Below are 21573 nucleotides of genomic sequence, written 5' to 3' on the forward strand. Positions count from 1 at the left end.
GGTTCACTCTGTGACAAGAAAAATGAAAATGTGCGTATTTGGAGGCCGATTTACAGGGTATAATTTATTCACAGCTGAATTTTCTAGATCTTCATATCCTTGCACCCAACAGCAATGACTGTCCTGATGGAACTCTGAGTTTTCTTCCCCAGCATGGCCAGGCTGGAGGTGGCTCTGTGAGATCCTCTGGTGTGGGCCATGCCTGGACTAACCATGGGAAGGGTTTGTGGTGGGAGCTGCCACACCAAGTCCCTGCAGAAACAAGGCCTGTGGTACAGTCAGTAGATGACAAACTCATTTAAACCCAAAGTGAGTACTTTCCTGTGACAGACATGGTACTATAAGTGGAAATTTTTCATCTTTTCCACTGTCATGTAAAATCATGCCTCTTATCAGGACTTTCCTTGAGACAGTTATGTTTCTTATACTGTTTCCTCCTCTGTCTCTAGAAGTGTTGCATTAAAAAAAATCACATGCTATAAATAGGAAGCTGTGAATAATTTGCCCGTGACAATTGTTTGTAAGGCTATTTTTTAGTAACTAATTATTTTACTAAGTGCTTTTTGGTGCATGGGTACTTTCCTTGCTGGTGTTGTCAGTGCTGGATTCAGGCTCCACACTCTCCCCAGAATTGTCAGCAGCTGCACAAAAGGCTGTTGTCACTGCTAAGAGATTGTGATTCATTTTTTGTGGGTGGCAAAAAATAAAATTGTAATTATTGCTTGGAACTTTTTATAAAAGCTGATGCTTTTTTTCTCCCGGAGGAAAGCTCGTTATTTTTATATATGAACCTGTAAAAGTGAAACACTCCCTAACTTTTTCTGTCATTGAAACACTTCCCTCCCCCTTTGCTGCTCAGGACTGTATTATGTTAGACACAGTGCAGGTTCTGAGTAGCTCTTTAGGGTAGGATAATCTACATATGATCCAAATTAAAAAGAGCTGAGAAAGATGCCCAGAAGTGGAATGCTGTGCCACAGGATCCAGTCAATTATGCTGTAAAAACCCGTTTTTCTGGGTTCCTGTCCACTACAGGAGGCACTTGGTCAAAAACCTTGTGGATGTTGTGCCCTTCTAGGCCATGCTACCCTTAGTCAGCAGATTTTACAGGCTTTTCTCCCAAATTCTCTGGAGAAAAGTGGTTCTTGCAGCTTCTCCTGCTTTATTTTTAAGGGAAGATGAGACAGGCTGTGTATTGACAGAGACTGCGGAATCCCGGAATGGGTTGGGTTGTAAGGGACCTTAAAATCATCTTGTTCCACCCCCTGCCATGGACAGGGACACCTTCCACTAGCCCAGGTTGCTCCAAGCCCCGTCCAACCTGGCCTTGGACACTTCCAGGGATGGAGCAGCCACAGCTTCTCTGGGCAACCTGTGCAAGGCCTCACCACCCTCACAGGGAAGGATTTCTTCCCAATATCCAATCTAAACCAACCCTCCTTCAGCTTAAAGCCATTCCCCTTGTCCTGTCCCAAATCCCTTGTCCCAAATCCCTCTCCAGCTCTCCTGGAGCCCCTTTAGGCACTGGAAGCATCTCTAACATCTCCTCTTTTCCAGCTGAACCTCCCCAGCTCTCCCAACCTGGCTCCAGAGCTGAGGGGCTCCAGCCCTCGTGGAAGTGTCACAATCAGCCTTTTACCAAACCTAGTTGTTCCAGGTTTCCACCCTGTTGCCTCTCCAAGCCTGTTGGCAGTTGTGCTTTCTGATAATTTATTGTCTCAGGTCATAGAAACAGAACTCAAATTTCAGTGTCTCAAAAGTTTAGTTTATTTGGGTCGATTTTTAGGAATAGTCTGGATGTGGTACGTGCTGAAGAAGAGGATTTTGTGGTTAACTGGTAGCAGAATTACACCAGCCTTGGACATTTGTCAGGATCCTGATTATTAGAGAGAAACTCTAATTGAAAAGTTTGGATTCAGCTCGTACATTTCTCAAAAAATGTGAACCTGGAACTTCTTGATTTGGGGCCATTTTGGTTTTCAGCATATCAAAATGAAGGACAGGATTGCCAGAGCCCATCTTGCCTATAAATTTTCCTGTTTCTTGTAGAGCCTCTTCCCCAGCTGTGCTTATTGTACTCGAATTTTCCAAGGTCTTTAGAGTGTAGGATTTTTTTCTTTTTCTTTTTCTTTTTTTTTTAGAGATTGGCTTCCTTCTGCATCCGTGCTTGTCAGTCCTTTACAAAATGCATATATATCATATAAACACAGGGGGAAAAAACATTTTTTCATGAGAGAAAGTTGCTCATCCTGTTATAAATTTCAAACATGTGACTGTTCACTGCACAGAATTGATCCAAATGGTTGTGTGGTCACCCTGCTAGGATGGGGAATAGGGGAAGTCAAAAGGTCAGAAGTGAGACAGGACTTTTCAAGCTCAAGTCTTCTGAGCATTGTACATTTGTAGCATTGCCTTGGCAGCAGCATCAGAGCTGAGAGTGTCAAGAGGGCTGTGCTTGATGAAAAACTCTCATTCCTGGCTGCTGACACGCAGAATTCCCCCCCACACTCCAGTGTCTCAGTGTTTTCTCCATCTTTTTCTGAGTGTGAGTGTCTGTGCCCACATAAAGGAGATCCTTTAAACAGAATTGAATCAAATAACTCTGATAATGTTCTACCTTATTGCCAACATTTGTCACCTTGATGCATCTGTGAGGAGATGAGTCGAGGCACGATGTGCTATAAAATAACTGCCTGATGAATCAGAATGTGAGTTCAACATCGAGTGCCGTGGTTAATATGATGCAAGATTCCAGGTGAACAAACTCATAAATTGCCTTACTATATATTCCCCTCCCTAAATTCAGCCTGCCTTCCCTCCTACAAGAATAATTGGCCTGTTGCATTATTACAAGTCGAGATTTTGCTCTTCTGCCAACAAGCCTCGTTCGTCTGGGCTCTCAAAATTGGGCTTTTCTCAACACAGCCTTCAGAACTTTCAAAAGCCAGGGTTCACAGGCGTAGATTGGCATGAAGTGGGCAGGGGCACGTGGGCAAATATCAGCTGAGAATTTTGTCTGTTGTCGTAGTTTTCGTATTAAATCACAGAATTGTTAAATCTGGAAAAGACTTTTAAAGATCATCAAGTCCCAGTAACACCTCCATGTTCACCACTAAACCATGTGCTTGAGTGTCATATCTACACATTTTTTGAACACTTCCGGAGGTGGGACTCCACCACTTCCTTGGACAGTCCATTCCAGTGCTTTACAGCCCTTTCCATGAAGAAATTTTATCTAATATCCAATCTAAATCTCCTCTGGTACAACTTGAGGCCATTTCCTCTCATCCTGTCCCTTGTTACCTTGTATTAAATATGCCTTTCAGGGGCTGTATGCAGTAGGAGAACCTTGTTGCTGCTTGAAGTGGGAATGGGCTTTTATTTGGAGTGACTTTTATCACAAGGGGCTAAAATAACACAAGCTAAACGGTACTTTGATTTTGATTTTTAAGTTACCCAACTAAAGTGGTTCTAGTTGGCCCTGAATCCACTGGTGTACATACCCTGCAATTTTAATATCCTTTCATTCTGTTACCTAACAACGTGCATCAAATAGCTGGTTTGAGTTCTTCAGATGAATGCTGTGGTTTGTGCCTTCTGAGGGAGTCGCTGAGTGTAAAAACGGAGCCGTTCACACCGAAAAAGCCAAGCAAACCCACTTTCTCTCCTCTTTTGCCTCTCCCCCGTAGGCTCCTTCATGATGGTGAACAGCTCTGGGCGAGCATCAGGGCAGAAAGCCCACCTGCTGCTGCCCACCCTGAAGGAGAACGACACCCACTGCATCGACTTCCACTATTACCTGTCCAGCAGAGACCGGTCCAGCCCCGGCTCCCTCAACGTCTACGTGAAGGTGAACGGGGGCCCCCAGGGCAATCCCATCTGGAATGTCTCGGGAGTCGTGACGGAGGGATGGGTGAAGGCAGAGCTGGCCATCAGCACCTTCTGGCCACATTTTTATCAGGTATGTGTCTGCTGTGTTTTTCTCTCCCTTTCCTTTGAACGTCCGTTGTTAGCAAGAGGTGTTTTGTAAATCGACTCTCGACCTTTTCCCATCCAGATAAATTCGTGTATGGTGGTTATATCTTGACATGTTTCTTCCCACTTCACCCTTTCTCTTTAGTTGTTTTCAGGTTACAGAGTGATGGATGAGAGTCAGATTATTAACAAGTTAGAAGCCCCTTGTTCATGATAGAATGGGCACATAAACCAACTTGTATTGGCACTTTCCGTGGCCCTGTGTAATTGTAAATACAACTGAGTTTCTAGATGTGTAACTGTACTTTGCATAAATTTGCCTGAACTATTTTGGCCCTTGGTTGATTCCATAAGAAGTAATATTTCTTCACTCAGCTTTACATCTGGACTTTTCCTGTGTCCACATGAGGGGGTAGCATAATGAGCTACTAATAAAATCTTGTACCGTGGTATCAACATAAGTATGTTCTTCACCAGATCCTCAGTTCCTCTTCTTCTTAGCATTTCTTGTAACCTAGTTTTATTTATTCTGTTAAAATTTTATTTTTGAACCAAGCATGAAGTAGAGGAATGCAATGAATAAATTGGTTTTCTGGTTATATTAATTTTACATCTACTTGTTAGTTACCCACTTCTAACTCCATGTGGCAACTTTGCAGCCATTGTTTTAATTTTAGTTAGATAAATTTGGACACAGTGGACTCACATATTTCTTGTTAAGTGTTGAAGGAGTATTTTTGTGTTGTTTTATATTCAAGACATACAAAAGAAAAAATCCTGGCAGGTAATTGCATCCTAAACCTTGCAGGAAATTTGATGTACATATGATACTAATAAAAGACATGAGTGAGGTAGGAATTAAGACAGAACAAACTATGAAAAGGCAGCAAATAGTCTGTGGGTAGAAAGCAGCAGATAGAAAAACCTCTTTTTTTTTTTTTTGCTTCTAATAACTGGGTAGGAGGTCTGTAAAATCTGAGCTGAAGCAGAAGGGCTTTAATGTTCTGAAAGAGTTGTGGATATGGGCAGAATCCATGAGAGGAAGGGATGAAGAGATGCACAACTTGTCCCCTTTCTGAAGGCTCACACTGAAGTGCTTCTGCTCCATCTGAATTAACAGAACCTGCTCCTGCACCAGGATTTGCTTCCTCGGAGCTGCTCCCCAGAGATGACAGGAATGATCTTTCACCTGTGTAATCAGTGCTTGAAAAACCTGGAAAAGCCAGTCTGATCTGGCACTAAGAGGGATCCTGCTCTCAGATATATCAATAGTGGGCTTCCTGAGCCCTCACTTAGGTCTTTTACAAGTCCTTTTGCAGGTCAAGTTTGCTTTTCCTGGGTTAAAAAAAATCCTTTAAATCAAACAAGAATTTTCCACTGCAGCACAAAAATGAACAGTTTGGAAGGCAGCAGTTACTGCCCAGGAGTAGCTCCTTCCTGGAAAATGCAAAGGGGCTTCTTTTTTACTTTTTGGTGAGTCAGAGTGATGTTTCCTTCTATTTATACTTACATTATTATTCCTTAAGCGTGGCTTTTACAACGTGAGATCTGTCCCACTATTCTGGGGGTCTAGGAGACTGATCTGTCTTCAGTCCCTGATTTTATGAACTGTCTTGTTGATGGTCTGCAGTCCTGTGAGCTTCTATGTTTAATCAAGGTTTAAAAAAATAGAAAAATAAAGAAAAAAGGAAACTTGAAGCTTGCAAAAACAAAGAGGAAAAATTATCAGTATTTGGCAGCCTGAAGTAGCACTTATTGCTAAAGGAGTCCAGAGGTGGCAAGACAAAAAAAGCTTGGCTGTGTTGCTGCCTGAGGAGTGTTTCATTTCACTCTCAGGGTCTGGGGTGTGCCAGTGGAGTGTTATTTAATAAAATCCTAGGATGGTTTGGGTTGGAAGGGACCTCAAAGCTCATCTCATCCCACCCCCTGCCACGGGCAGGGACACCTTCCACCATCCCTGGTTGCTCCAAGCCCTGTCCAACCTGGCCTTGGACACTTCCAGGGATGGGGCAGCCACAACTTCTCTGGGCAACCTGTGCCAGGGCCTCCCCACCTTCACATTTGCCATTTATCTGTCAGCCTCAGATGAAAATTGCAGTCCTGGAGAACTCTTTGTCTGCAAGAGGCCTGAGAGCATGTTCTGTGTTTTGAAAGCACGGGGTAATGTGGGAAAAACCAGCATTTATCCTAAATATTGAAGTGTGCATCGGGCAAAATGTGGATTATACTCTTAATGCACAGAAACCTCACCATCCTGAATTGTGAGGGAAAAAACAAACCTGGAGCTCTCTGCCCTGGCTCTGGGGCTTCGATGAGTACTTGGAGCCTTGGAGATGTGACTGGTGGAAAAGTTATCCAAGCCATTTGCCAGAGGTCACGTTTTAGGTCTGGCAGTTCTTTGCAAGGGTCACAGGAGTCATCTGGCTGCAAAAACCACTCTGCTGAGACAGAAATGCAGGGCTGGTGGAGATTTATCATGCCTGCCCTAGAGTTACTTGCACTTGGATTCCCAGCCTGCAAATGGTTTTAGTGGAACGAGAAAACGCCGTTAATAGTTCCTGGAGAAAGGTAATACTTGTAATCTTGAATTACTGCTCACCACGAGGATGAACTCAGTCCCAGAATGCACCAAGGGCAGCACTAGAGCCTGGCAGGAAGGTGTTTTTTTGATGTATAGCAAGGAGTGTTATTGATCCAGGCCTGGAGAAAACTGTTGTACCACAGCAGATGAGCTGCTAACACAGACATTGTGGGTAAATCACAGCCCTGAAATGTGGGGCTGTTTATTGGTGAGGAAACATGAAATGGCTTTGTATTTGCAGTTCTCAGGAGCATTTAAGGGTGTTTTTTTTAAGAGTGAAGCTTGGTATTTTGTCATCTTTATTAATTTCTGAGAGGTTCCTTAAGTGCAAGGCGTTGTTGAATGTCTTTCTCAACCATTCTGCTGCATTTCCAGCTGAATTTAAAAGGACATGAGCGATACTAAGTGTGAAATTTGTAGAAATGGGCCCCCTAAGCATTTATTCCTGCCTTTTCCTCATGCTGGGTCTCAGTTCCCTGTTTTTAGGAATGCCTAGATGCTTCCATGCTGCTCACTTTGATAGAGATGCTGCAAAACATAGAAAAAAAACAGAGCGTGGAAGTTTGAGCTGGGAAATAACAAGAATATCTGAGTGTGACACAGAACAGAGAATAAAATAGTCACACAATATTGCTTGAGGTCAGAGCAATCCTCTGCTCAGTGGATTTTGCACCAGTGTACATGGATTTTTTTAGAGGCTGACTGTTGTTACTGGATTAAATTACCTTGTGCTTTATTGAAGACCCTGTACATATTTGGAATTAACCAAAGACAATTCTCTGTGTATCAGTGCCTACTCTTGCCACACACTAGTAGCTGATGCCAATGCCTTGGAGTAGTTTTCTTCACAAGTTCTTGCAGGAAGTTGAAATTCAGTTTATTGTGGCTTTTGGCTTCTCACAAATGGAAAACTAAAATAAGATTTTGTAGCTCTAATGTTGCCCTTTAATTCAAGCCTGAAGGGAGTTGCAGCAGTGCCTTGTGTGACCTTCCCAGTGAGTGTAATTTTTATCAGGAATGACATTTAATTTCTAAACTAATTATGATTTCCATACTAAGGGCTCCTGTTTCACACTGTTATTTTATATGGTCCCTAAAAAGCCTATCAAGGACTTTGATAACACAAAACACTTGTTGATAGATTATATCTTCCAGAGACTTGCTGCTTCCCAGGGCTCCTTGGACAACCAGTCTCCTTGTTGTCCAGTCTCCTCTGGAGCAGAACTTTGTTTCTACAGATTGTTAACACTTGAACTTTTCTTGTTTTTTAGCTTTGCCAGTTCATTTTTATGTTCTACCTGTTTTTATCATGTTCTGGTTTTTTGGGTTTTTTTTTTAACATGATCAGGAGATCTCACATCTGGCTGTGTTTTGAGTCGGGGAGCAGATCTTAGTCATGAAAACACGAGTAGGAATCATGCTCTGGAAATTAGTAACAGCAATTCTGCACTTAGGAAGGCCATAGTGGTCTAAATTCAGAGTCAGGGCTTGCAGTGAGCAGCATTTCAGCAGTTGAACCTCTTACTGTATTAAATCTTCTGATTAAGGAGATGAAGAAGCAGCTGAACAGTGACAGACTGGAAATGCCATCTTTTATTTAAAATGAAAATGAGTGTTGAAAACTGGTTTTAAATAGATAACTTTGTGTTCTGGTAGTGAATTTTGGAAGTTACAAATTACTGGAATCCTTTCTCCGCTGGAACAAGGAGCTGCACTAGAACACTGCTGTAATGACAGTAGCTGTGCCAGCTGAATGTGTTAATTAACTCTGCCCTTGAAAACCTTATACTCGTGCAAAAATGAGCAGTTCAGTACAGTGTGAACATTCCTTCAGTAGGATGGAATGAAACTGGGGATATCCCTTTCAAATGCAGGGACAGAATCCATTACATCTCCACCCATTCAGGTTTTTAACATAGTAGAGGATAGCACTTCATTCCTTGGGGAAGAGAATCACTGATTTGAGTGATAATCAGCCTGCAATTTTCTTTTTTCTGTTGCAGTTTAACATTTCTAAGCTTCCCATTCCTTGCAGAGTCACAGCATGATCCAAACTGGAAGGGATCCATAAGGATCGTGGAGCCCAACTCCCTGCTCCTTGCAGGGCTACCAAAAACCCAACCTGAGAGTGTCCTTCAGATGCTCCATGAGCTCTGACAGGCTTGGTGCTGTGACCACTTCCCTGGGGAGCCTGTTCCAGGGTCAGACCTCCCTCCTAGAGGTCTTTTCCTTTTCCTGATGTCCAGCCTGACCTTGCCCTGACTCAGCTTTGTTCCATTTCCCTGTGTCCTGTCACCAGAGTGAGATCAGCACCTTCCCCTCCACTGCCTCCCTGGAGGAGGTCAGCAGTTAAATTAGTTTTAATGATCTCTTTATCACTTTTTTAGCTTGGTTGTTTTGTTGTCTTTTTACCTGCTCTCCTGTATATTTTTAGTAACAGGATACTTCAGGGCAGCTTTCCAGGTAAAAATCACAAACCCATAGGGCGGAATGATATTTTTGTTCATCTGTGATTGAATATCTGTCTTTTCAGACCCAAATTAGTGGAATGCCTTCATTATCCAGATATGTAAATAGTAAAAAAAATGCTAGTTAGTGTACCATTAATGTAGTGAAATGCTACATGTGGTTTTTAAGAATATTCCTTCTCAGATCATGATATTCAATCCAGGGAAAGGCAGAAACAACTTATCTGGGAGAATCTTATTTCAGTCCAGTAACTGGAATCCAGTGTCATCCTTTGCTCATAATTTGCTTTCTAATCCTGCAAGGGCCTGCATGTCCAATCAAGATTTTCCCCCAGAGAATCCAGGCACAGTTACTGATTCAGTAAGAGAATTCTATTCATGTACAGCTTTCTCCAATTTTCCAAGAGCAAGATGTCAAGTGATTATTCACTAATGTTCTAAGACTGCTGCTTAAAGTGAATATAGGTGTGTGTGTACACACAGGGTACCTTTTGCTTTTCCAAATCAGAGACACACACAGTTATCTCTAATCCTAATGAGTGTTGCTCTAAATTTTTGTTTTCCACACCAAACAGATTTGCATTGTTTGTACAGACTGAACTGCCCTGGTATTATCCCTTTGTTATTAATGATTAAATGCCTTGAACGACTCAGACACTGGAATAAGAGCAGAATATGGTGAAATGACTAATGTAGGTGTTCTTTTTAAGAACTTTTTTCCTTTCTTTTGTGTTTCAGGTGATCTTTGAGTCGGTGTCTCTGAAAGGACACCCCGGGTACATCGCAGTGGATGAAGTCAGAGTTCTCGCCCATCCATGCAGTGAGCACTCCTTGTTTTTCTGACTCTATTGATGTGTTTTATGCCAGGCTTTGCAGTCTGAAGGAGTGATTTACTCCACTGGGTCAGCACTAAAATGTCTTATGTCCCCTCCAAGAGCCCTAAAGACACTCAGACTTGCATAATTACCCAACTATGCCAGCTGTGCAAAAGTCTCTCAGTCTCCAGCTAGAGCCAGGACTTCTGTGGAATTCTCTCTTCCTGTCTTGTTATGAACACATAAAACTGGTGGTTTTATTATTTTTGAATCACATTGCTGTAGAAAACAACCTGAAAAAAAGGTTCTCATAATGACCTGTGTGGTTGACTTAAGAAAAGAGCCACCAGATTGTTTCAGTGTTTCCTGTCCCAAAGGTCAGTCTCTCTCAACAAATGTTAAACCCACTCAGCACCCCCTGTAAAGATATTAAAATAAATCTTATTCAGAGAGTGGACTTGCACAGGAGTAGAAACTAATGCAGGTTCATTAAGTTGTTCGTAAATGTTGGTGCTGTGTTTCTTCTACTGCAGCTGCAACAATAAGTTTAAATTTATTTAGTTATTTGTTACATTCAAAGAAGTCTTGAGCCCCTGTCTTTGAATCTGAACTTGTTTGGTTTCTTTATGCACCTACAGTGTGGCTTGAGGACTTTGCCTGTATTATGTATATAATATGCAGTTTATTGTAAAGATGTTTTATTTACAGCCCCTCTCACTGGCTCATGGTTTCAGTAAACCAGTGACAGCTGCTCACAAAAAAAAAAAAAAACATGTTGATGGAGTGAAATCAACTGGTTTTCCTGCAATCAGAATGTCAAAGAACAGCTGCCATTCAATGTGACAAACATGGTTCTGCTCAAGTTTAACAGGACATTTCTGATAACTGCAGGGTGGTTAATTGCTGTTTAACTAAATTATATTTGTATTTACCATGTGCTCGTTGCTCAGGCTTTTGGGTGCATTTACTTCATTAAGAAATACTTACAGTCTGTATTAACCAGATGTTGCTGATAACTGGCAGCATCCACACACATCCCCAAATGGTCTGTGTGCCTTCACAGCCTGCTGGGTGATGGCTGGTTCTTTTTGCTGGGAAAGAGGCCACTGAACAAACCGTGGGGCAAAGCCTCAACAAGAAAATGAGGGGATTTTAAAAAGTTAGGCAGCATGCTGTGTTACGCTTCATTAAGTAAACTGATTGTGAATAACCCATTTCTCCAAGTATATTCAGGTCCTTCTTCAAAAATAAGGGCATTTTTTTGCAGAGTCAACACCAAAATTATTCAAACAGGGTTGTTTTGTTTGGGTTTTTTTTAATCCATTTGCAACCTGCAGCACACAGAGGTCATTACAAGCTGCAAGTTCTCTGCAGTCCCTGTAAATGCTTCTCCTGTTGTATTCCCAGTGTTGCTTTAGTTGTTCAGCAGTGACAGTCACCAGGGTAAATGTGGTGTACAGGCTTTGCCCCTCAGGCTCGTTTTACAAATTGTTGTTATAAATCCAAACACAGGGACCACGAAGCTCCTGATGACCCTGGAGGTTACTGAAATCATTGCTCTTATTTCTTCATCTCTGCTTTACCTTCCCAGGTGACAGTACAGCCCCCAAACCAAGATATCAGCAAAAACAGGGAAATGCCCCCAATGACACAGTAATGGGCAAAAATAAATATATTGCTGCTGTTGCCTTCCCCCCCCCTTTGTCCTGTGAAGGAATGCACTGGAATATCCATTGTCACTATACTAAAAGCTTGTTGGCTCTGTGCATGAGCCCCTGCCATCACAGGACAGCCTCATGCTCCAGAAGCTGGGCAGACCTCAGGACCAGGATTTTGGGATTGGTGTGACTGCACCCTTGTATTTGGAGCTGCCTTAGAGCTGCCCACTGCAGACTGCAGGCAGAAATTCCTAAAATTAGCCTGAGAATACCCTGTAGAATGCTCTGACTGTCACCCAGAGGTAGTTACCCAGTAAACCTTGATGCATATTCCTGATGCTGAGAAAGCAGGATGGTAGAGAGTCACTGTCCTTCAGGAGCTGTCAGCAAACTGAGTGCGTGGTGAAGGGGACACAGAGGTAGATAAAAATGTTTGACATGATGTATAGATGTGTGTTCTCTGTTCATGTGTCTGCAGTACACAAATATTTGTATGTCAAGCCTCATGCACAGCCACAGATGGCCACATTTTTTTTCAAGCTCTTTGATTCCAGCAGAAGGAGACAGGTTGGAATATCCTCTGAAATTATGGATTTAATCAGTGTCTGATCATACTAAAAAATGTAAACATGAAGTTGAAAAACTCTGACCTTTATAGGCTTGCAAGGCTATTCAGTGTGTCCTACTAAAAGTTTTCCAGTGATGCCCAAACCTTCTGAAGCCTGGCAAGAACTATGGTCGCTTAAAGGTGTCAGACTCACTGCTGTAATCTTGTTTATGATTTTGTAATTTCAATTAGAGATGTAACTGAGTCTGGTATTTAGTCAAAAAGATAATCCTCTGATCTAGGTCCTTTGTGAACAAATTGCATGTCTGCATTTTAATATCACTGGTTTAATTTTGAACTAATGCTGAATTTAGTAACGGCAAAACACTGACATCAGTGATCTTCAGCTAAACCAGTGACACAATGCTGCCAGTTATATGAATATTTCATTTCATATCTGATTTGATATTAATGATGCATTATTCTAAAGGTCTAGGACGTATTTGATAGTCAATAAAATAAAAAGGATGAAAAGACCCCTGTGAAAATGTGGTTTGGGTCAGTCACGCTTGACAAGCACAGAAGCATTTGATTTTTCTTTGACCTTTTTAAAAACACAGCTTTCTGAAGAAAAGAAATGACTCAATCACTCTTTATAGCAAGCAATAAGAAATTGTGCCAGTGACCATGAACTTGTGATTTGATCCAAATCTGTGTTTTTTAGATGTGCCAGGGCTCTCTTAAGATCCCTCAGGCCATCCTCCCTCAGATCCATCACCCACCTCTCTCTGCAGGGAGTAGTTAAACACTGAAGGACGGATTGATTTTGCAAAAACACGTTGTCAAGGACAGCCCTGATGCCTTGCTGAGTGTTCCCCTCTGGGGTGGTGTAACACAGTCAGTCACTGCCTTGCTCTACCCTTGCAATACTTTGCCTCTTTTGTCAGGAAAAGCCCCTCATTTCCTGCGGCTCCAGAACGTGGAGGTGAATGTGGGACAGAACGCGACGTTCCAGTGCATTGCTGGGGGGAAATGGTCCCAGCACGACAAGCTCTGGCTCCAGGTAAAGTAATGACCTCTTTTGGAGTGTTTTTTCCTCTTTGGTTTGGTTTGGTTTGGTTTCACTGATTTTTCAAGTAAAATGAATAGGTAGAGGAAGACTGCATGGTGGGGCAACGTCTTTCCATTGAGACTGTTTGAGAATTGCCTTAAATAGTTTCTAGGTGAGAGTTTAAGGTGACAAAGTGCAGACTCATGATACTGAAAATGGAAAAAATGGCCAGGACAGCAAAATCCTGGTTTCAAACAAATGCCCATGTACCTGTAAACACTCAGTCATAAAGCAGAGGAGACAGACCAAGTCGAATAGCTCTTCCCTTCTTGTTATGCAATCAGCTTTCCTCTCACCCTCCAGAAAGGTTCTTAGCCTGGAGTCAGTGACAATATGGTAAGAGGAAAACCTGCTTTAAGGTCTGGGATGACTTACCTGCATAGTGAAAACAGGCAAACCGAGTTTGTACCCACTGTGTTTCTTGCTCCCAGTTTCCCTTGGCTGTGTTAACAGCAGATTATTTTAGTCACTCGCTAAGAGACCAAAACATTCCCCCTCTGGGTGTCAAGTCCAGCCTACTGGTTGGACTTGAGAGTCTGGGTCCTGCTCTTCGTGTGGGTGCAGTAACACCCTTGAGAATCCATTTTCAGAGTTAGAGATGGAACAGACACCAACCTGAACATCCATCAACACGGGGAGTGTTTCCCAGCGAAGGACAAAATTGTTTCTCCTGCCCTTGGAAGTGCTCTGACACGGGGACTCCCAGCATTACCATTCCAGAAGTGTTTAAAATAGTTGAATTCTTAAATGCTTCATATGCCAAACAAGTCAAGAGGATTCTCTGGCTGTATGTTGGGCCAACAGAAATTTTCAGAACACTTAAGCCAGTTAACAGGTTTTATTCTCAGCTTGGGCAGGTGTGACTGAGGGTCTGATCACCCCCTGTTTGTAACATCTGAGGCAGAGAGGAAGGGCCTTTGCAGTCAAATAGTTAACAGATTTTGTCAAACCTTATAATTGACTTCAGACATTGTAATAAATTTTAAGGAATTGGTTTACCTAATCAGAAAAATTAAAATCAGTACAGGGGAAAAGGCTTAAATTGGTGGGAAATGTAGTTGGCATTATGAAAAAATTATATTAGAGTCAGTAACTGTGCTCTCATCACAGCTGTTCTACTAAAAATCACATTTTTAGCTGAAATTTCTTTACCTGTTGTGTACTTCTAGCATTCATGGAGTCACATTTTTGGCTTATTCTTCATCTTTTTTCTTTTTTTTTTTTAGTTCTTTCACTGAAATCTTTCCTCAGTTATGATTAGATGTGTGTAAAAACAGTTCTGACCTGGAACAGTATAAATCTTTCCCTTTGAGAAGCAGAGTTTTGGAAAGAAATCGTTATTGTTGTTAATGGAAACCTGTTTTCCATTCTCGAAAACTGAAACATTTAATGAAAATAACCTTGGAAACATCCCCAAAACCTCATTACTGGAAACCAGCAGAACAGCAGTGTGCTTTCCTTTGAAATTCCCAATAAACTAGACCAATGAGCAAGCTGACATATTTATGCTGTGGAGAACTATTCCTAGCTAATTCTTCATCTGTCCCTTTTCCAGTTGGAAAAGTGTAGTCTGGCATTGGTAGAGAGGTTTATTGAGGAATATTGGACATATGAGGGTGTCTGCTCATCCAACCAATTTATTTAAATTGGTCCAGAATCAAAGTTTTACATCTGAAAATGCCAAGTTTGTAGAATCTGTTTGTTTGTAGCGTTTTCCCAGGTGTACACAAAGCCTTCAGTTGTTGTGTTTTCATATCCGAGCTGGGCCTCTAATTACACTGTGTGGAATTGCACAGTCAGAGCTGTCACTCTCCAGCCTTTGGAGTCATTAATCACAGAGTCACAGAATATCCTGAGCTGGAAGACACCCACAAGGATCATCCAGTCCAGCTCCTGGCCCTGCACAGACACCCCAACAATCCCACCCTGTCCCTCAGAGCGTTGTCCAAACCCTCCTGGAGCTCTGGCAGCCTTGGGGCCGTGCCCACTGCCCTGGGGAGCCTGGTCAGTGCCCAACCAGCCTCTGGGGGAAGAACCTTTGCCTGAGATCCAACCTAAACCTTCCCTGGCACAGCTCCAGCCGTTCCCTCAGGTCCTGTCCCTGCTCACAGGGAGCAGAGATTGGAGCTGTCCTTAGGAGGAAGCTGCAGACCCTGATGAGGTCTGACCTCAGTCTCCTCTGACTGTGGTTTTCCCTCTAGACCATTCACCATCTTCATATCCCTGGAACACATCAAGTGCCCAAAAATGTTTCAAAAATTAAACAGAAGTGAAAACTTAAATATATCATAGAATCATAGAATGGTCTGGTTTGGAAGAGGTCTTAGAGATCATCCAAATGGCAGGGACACCTTCCACTAGCCCAGGTTGCTCCAAGCCCCATCCAACCTGGCCTTGGACACTCCCAGGGATGGGAGGCAGCCACAGCTTCTCTGGGCAACCTGTGCCGGGGCCTCCCCACCCTCACATATGTGTGAGAACATTCAGGACCCTGTGCATTTCTCCAGGGTGTTGCTGTCAGCCTTCTCCTGAAAAAACTGTGCCTGCATAAAATCCCTCCTCTCAGCGCGAACACGAAGGTCTGCCCGACGCTAAGCACGGCAAAGACCGAATGAAACACGGATGCATAAACGCATCATCTGCGTGTCTTCCTAACCTGGGTTATTTCTCTCTGCCCTTGCAGCAGTGGAATGGGAGGGACACAGCCCTGATGGTCACTCGAGTGGTCAACCACCGGCGTTTCTCGGCCACGGTGAGCGTGGCCGACACCTCCCAGCGCAGCATCAGCAAGTACCGCTGTGTCATCCGCTCCGACGGCGGCTCCGGAGTGTCCAACTATGCAGAGCTCATTGTGAAAGGTAGGTGGCTTTCAAGCAGCGACTTCATGCAAGAGGAGTGTTTCCTCTGTATAAAAATTGACATTCTGTCAGACCTTCTTGTTTCGTTCTCGTTAAAAGAAGGAAAAAAAAAAGGTCAAAGGGATGTGGATTTAAGTCGCTGACTTAAAACGGGCATTTGAGTCTAAACTTTGGACACAGCCCCTCTTTGTAAGCTTTTGTAGTAATGTGTGGTGGCTGTGGAGACTTCCTGTAGCCAGCTAGAGTTTGGCTGTCAGTCAGCTTCATTTGCTTTACTTTACAGTATTTTGTTAGGCATTAATAACCTTGTGATGGAGCATTGCATGTCAGGAGAGACTGCTTGGGGCTGCTGGGAATAAATACTGGGATTGATTCTGCTGACGTCCTGAAATACGGAGTAGAGGCATCAGTAGTTCTTGAGGGATGCTTGGATTTTAGCCCTGTTAATTACTGTGATTCAGGAGCTCAACTTGTGCCTGACACGTGCAAAGTGTGTCTTAATCTCACCTTCATGAGGCCTGTGCTGAAGTGCTGTTCACTGTTCTGCTTTTTTATTTATTTATTTTTAAAACTTACCCTGAGCTGCAGCCCGGGGATGCTGCATCAGTGACTCTTAGTGGGGAAATCAGAAAGTGGCTGAGTAGTTCCTGAGATGCTTCATGTTTGGGATGGGGTGATGTGAGGGTCTCCTCACAGAGTATAATTTTATTGCTCTACATGTTTCACTTTTTTTGGAAATGGAGGAAGCTGTAACAATGAGATCAAGTTGTCCACTGTGCTGCTTTCTGCCAACTGACTGTGTCATTTGATGATCAGTGTGCTGATGCCTTTATAATGCCTTGGAGTGTGGTGTGGTGCAGATGTTCAGACTTCACAGATCATGAAGAAAATGCTCCTTTTGGATGCCAAGTGCTTTTAATTCCCACTTGGTGATCTCACATCTTGTTCAAATCTGGAGGAATTAATTCATGACTAAAATGGGATGGAATTGCCAGGAGTGGCAGAGCTAGGATGGGATCATAGCTGAAGAGAGAGAAGGCAGTTTTCCAGAGCAACCAGGTAGCAGAATATTCCAAGTTCACAGAATATTCAGAGTTGGAAGGGACCCACAAGGATCATGGAGTCCAACTCTTCAGTGAATGGCCCTCAGGGGATCAAACCCACAGCTGTGGTGTTGTGAGCACCAGACTTTAACCAGCTGAGCTGAGCTCAGGGTCTGGAGGAGGTGTCTGGCACTTCCATGTTTGTTGTTATAAGCAGGGAAAAAGCAACAGAATAAGTCAGACCCACGACTGGTTGGATGTCCACCAGGAGAGATGTTGGTAGATTCATTGCTGGATTGCTCAGGCACATCCAGGAAACCTCAGGAGAATCATATTGTTATGGAAAGGTGCACTCCTGCTCCTCATTGCTGGTTAGGAGGCAGGAAGGTGAAGTGGCTCACTGGAGGTCAGTGTGGTGCAGCCCTGTGACACTCTGGGTGCTTCCAGCCAGGCTGGCTCATTTTAATGGGAATAATAGGGAATTTGTAATGCGGGTGCACGGGCTGAAATGAAAGCAAATTGGAATTGTTTAATTCTGAAGAGGTGTTTATTGAATTGCAATAATGTACTTGGGCATACATTAAATTAGTCTGTAATTGAAGTTTTGCTCAATTAATAGTCTTGCTCCTAAACCTGCTAAATCCAAGCTAATGCTCTGCTTCCCTCGATCAGATGAACATAAAATCATAGAGGATTTCTTCAACAAAGGTTAAGATCTAGAAGTGTATCTATATATCTTTATGATGTAAAACTTTGCTTGCTTCCCTGTGCATAAGGTATTTTATTGGAGTATTGAAAATGAAAAGTAATTTACATTTCTCAATATTGAATGTTAACATTTGGTAGACACTGAAATAGAGATTTTGCTTTGAAATGCATGTCCTTCTACACCCTAAATTGGACAATAAATACCTGTTTCAGCAAATGAAATGATCAGTGAAATTAAACACACACCACCTTGCTTGTCTGTGGGCATCGTCACTAAGAACAAAGTAATTACTGGAAATCTTATACAAAAGAACATTAGTTTCAATTTATTGCAGTATATGTAGTGGCAGGAGTACATCTGTAGTACTGTGAAAATGCAGACAGCTCTTTGCTCTATGTGCTAATGCTTGTCTGTCTTCTGACTGTTGTATAAATGACAATACATTTATTCTTCTCTTGGCACTCTTGAATCATAATAGCCAGGCCAGAGAAACCTATAATTTCCATCTGTCCACTTTACCATCCTTTGGTGCTCCAGTGGAAATAGCTCTTCTCTGTTTCTCATCTCTCATGGTTGCATACATAGTAATTTAATACAATTTTGCACAGGGCAGTTAAAAAAAAAAACAAAACCCAAACCCAGAGATTCTGTGTCTTGCTGCGCTGCTCTCACCTGAACGGGATGTTTCTTGTCTGGAGTTGTCTTTTAAGTAAAAGCTGTGTGGCAGTTATTGTTTTCTGAGCTAAATGGAGGTTGTGCTTCTGTAAAGGTTGTTTAAAACACTGGAAATTGGCTCAAATCTTATCATTTAAGGTCTGTGCTAATGCCAGTGTCCTTCCAGGACACTTGTCACATTATGGAGGTTGTGGAAAACATCCTAAACTCTGTGTGTGTGTGTATGGATGATTGTTTGCAGTTGCTCTTTTCCCCCCTGATCCCTTTCAGATACTCTGGATGCTTAAATTAACTCCTAAATATATGATGGGAATGGGTGAAGAGCTGATAAACAGAGAATACTACAGTGTCTGTCTATAATGTATTTTTTCTGAGCTGACTTTTCTGAGACTTTCATTTTTCAGGAAGTCCCTCAAATTTATTTTGTTGCTACCTGATGCAAATACTTTTAAGGCTCCTGGTGTTTTCCAGGGATCTGATCTGCTACTTCCAGGGGTGGGAGTGCTCAACAGAGCCCCTCTGCAGACCCCCAAGGGGCTGTTCTGCTTCTCTTCAGTTTTGTCTTAGTTGGTTTTCAAAGTGCTTGGTTGAAAAGTAATCTTGTCTCTTGTCTGAGTGGCTTTCTGTCAGCCTTGTGATGTTTGGGACAGCTCATCTTTTATCAGGCTTTTCTCAGTCACACGAGGAGCCTTGAGTGACACCAGAGGGAGAGGTGGGTTCTTTGTCAGAGTTGTTTACAGTTGTTTACTGTTCTTTCTCTGGGTCTTTTCTGGTGTGATGCTTGTCACTGTAATTGCACCATCTGTTTATTAACTCACCAGGTACACAGTGAAAACTGCTCTGGTGAGCTGAGTCTGTTCCTAAAAGCAGACACCGGAATAAACAATAAAAACCCAAACCACAAAACAACGTAAAACAACATATACACAGGCACTAAATAAACCTAAACAAAACCCCACGTCAAGTTATTGGCGCTGAGATGCTCGAGTGTGAAAAATATGATACATAATTATATGTTTAACTAAATCTTAAAGCTTCTCCAGTGTTAAATACGCCGTGAAAATTCCAGATTTACTGTTCTAAGGCAGACTCATCAAGGAAAAGTTTTACAGGTATTTTGCCTATCTCAATATTTATTACTGGAGCTGAGTCCAGAATAGTTTCAGTTAATTATTAAACAACAGGAAGTCCTAGTAGGGGAAAGAACTTTCTGGTCTTAGAAGTAATAAGAAATAAAAACATCTCTGTTTTACAGCTGGGCCTGATCTTGGGCTGGAGTTGGTCCAAGAAATGTCACGTTGGGCTCTCCATTGGTTTCCTTGAATAAAAGTAGTGCAGTGTAGGTATGAAAGTATGTTCCACATGTGCTCTAGAGTGTGTTCTTAGAATGAGAAGATGATTGTCTGCAATGTAATTATTTGGGATGGTCACCAGCTCCTAAGTTTTTCACTTCATATAAAGACATTACGAAGAGAGACTGTGAATGTGAAAAATATTCTTTAAAGTTCTCATTTGTTGGTTTGTTCATTTAAAAAAAATACATTTTCATGCCTGATGCACAGATAGTTCTGTGCCATGAGATATTCAAGCCAAATGTACTAATTAAAACTGACATCATATCCTTGCCATCCTTGGGTAATGTAACTCCTGTTTCCATGGTGGTGCTCAAGTCCCCACATTTCACTGAGGAGATTGGAGGTGTTGCCATGAAAAGCAGATGTTGTACTGCAGCTATCCTCCATTGCCATCAGGGTGGCTGGAAAACTGAGTCCCCTCCCTCCCTTGGAACCATTGAGGAGATAAGCTCAGCTGTGGAATGTGTGCAGTTTGGATTTCACTGCTACAAAGTTTTTTTCCAGGATGCATTAATACCTAGCTGGAAGGCACGAAAGTTCCTGTCTGAATTTATCAGGCTCGTGCTGATCTGGGAACATTTGACTTCCTCTGCCTGAGTTCTGCACAGTAATCAAGGTCCTAAAGTTACCACTTTAGGGCAGGGTCAGTCCCTGGCTGCTGCTCCCCCAGTGTCAGCAGTGCTGTGACAGTGAGGGTTCCCTGGAGCTGCCTGTTCCCTCTTTCCCCGTTTTTTCCCAGTTTACACGAGTACCTTCAGTGTTCAGACCCTCCCTGAGCAGTACTGGGAGAAGTTAAGCACAGATTTGATAAAACACGTAGTGGTGTTGCTGCTTTGAGCTCTCCACCAGCATAGAACAGGAGGGGTGTGTGCACTCAAGCTGCTTAGGAGGGTTATGCTGCCTCTGAAATTTCAGAGTGAGGGAGAATGGCTTTGTGATTGTAGGGTGTCCGAAAAAGCCACTTCCTCCTTCCTTTCCCTGCAGTCCCAGTGGTGCAGGGAATGAAACACTCCTTTCCTTGGGGTTGGTTGGTAATTACCTGAGCTCGTTGCTGCTCTCTTTAATTCCCTAGTTCAGTCCAGTCCAGTAGCAGAGGCTTTAACTCAGCTTTAATCCTTGGGTGGGTGTGTGGTGAGGAAAGGGGAGGCAAAGAGATTCCAAACACTCACTCTCACTAGGAACTTTAACTCCCCTTTCTCTTCTTTCCATCCAGTTTAGGATCTTTGAGGCAAATGAGGGAGATTGAAGACAAAGCCATTGTGTCAGAGACATTGGCAGTGTGTGAAACCCAAGAGTTCTCTCAAAAGGAAATATTCCCTCTCCTTCTACTTAATTTCCAAAATAGACTGGAAAATGAAGCCATTTCCCCGAGAGCTGATTAGTGTGTATTTTATATAGGGGATCCAGTTCTCAGCATTGCATCCAGTGCCACACAGACTTCCAGCAGGTGCTTTCCTTGTTTCCCACGTTTATATTAGTCAACAAGGTGTAAATAAACATATCCAGGAAGAATACAGGGCTACAGCTGGGATACGAGACAAGTTCATAAACTAATGGTGCATTCACAATCTGTATTTTTCCCAACTTTTTATATCTCTTTTAAGTAACCTTTTGGCTCCTGTGTAAGATGAGCAGCGAGTACTGTTTTAAACTTTGCCTTGTTTGTAACCACCTGGGAAATCAGAGTGTCTTTCCAATCACACTGCTGAGCTGAGCTTTAGGAATTTCTTCAAAGACTGGTGGTGCATTGTTTTTTAGGGTTTTTTTTAATTGCGTAG

General features: G+C 42.6%; 1 protein-coding gene across 9 annotated transcripts in view; it reads left to right on the forward strand.

Annotated features, from left to right (window-relative positions):
* Positions 1–3694: 3694 nt before the first annotated feature.
* PTPRT (protein tyrosine phosphatase, receptor type T) overlaps positions 3695–21573 on the forward strand; it is a 281951-nt gene continuing 264072 nt past the window's right edge. For 5 of the 9 annotated variants that reach the window (XM_017832333.1, XM_017832334.1, XM_017832335.1 and 2 more), the window contains exons 1-4: positions 3698–3961; positions 9763–9844; positions 12992–13107; positions 15839–16013. In XM_017832333.1, the coding sequence (XP_017687822.1) occupies positions 3698–3961; positions 9763–9844; positions 12992–13107; positions 15839–16013 (637 nt within the window). Of the gene's footprint in view, positions 3962–9762; positions 9845–12991; positions 13108–15838; positions 16014–21573 lie in introns of all 9 variants that reach the window. The other 4 variants (XM_017832332.1, XM_017832340.1, XM_017832341.1 and 1 more) reach the window with 1 other exon arrangement.

The sequence above is a fragment of the Lepidothrix coronata genome, unplaced genomic scaffold, assembly GCF_001604755.1.
Source record: "Lepidothrix coronata isolate B3197 unplaced genomic scaffold, Lepidothrix_coronata-1.0 Scaffold201, whole genome shotgun sequence".
Classification (NCBI taxonomy): Eukaryota; Metazoa; Chordata; class Aves; order Passeriformes; family Pipridae; genus Lepidothrix; species Lepidothrix coronata.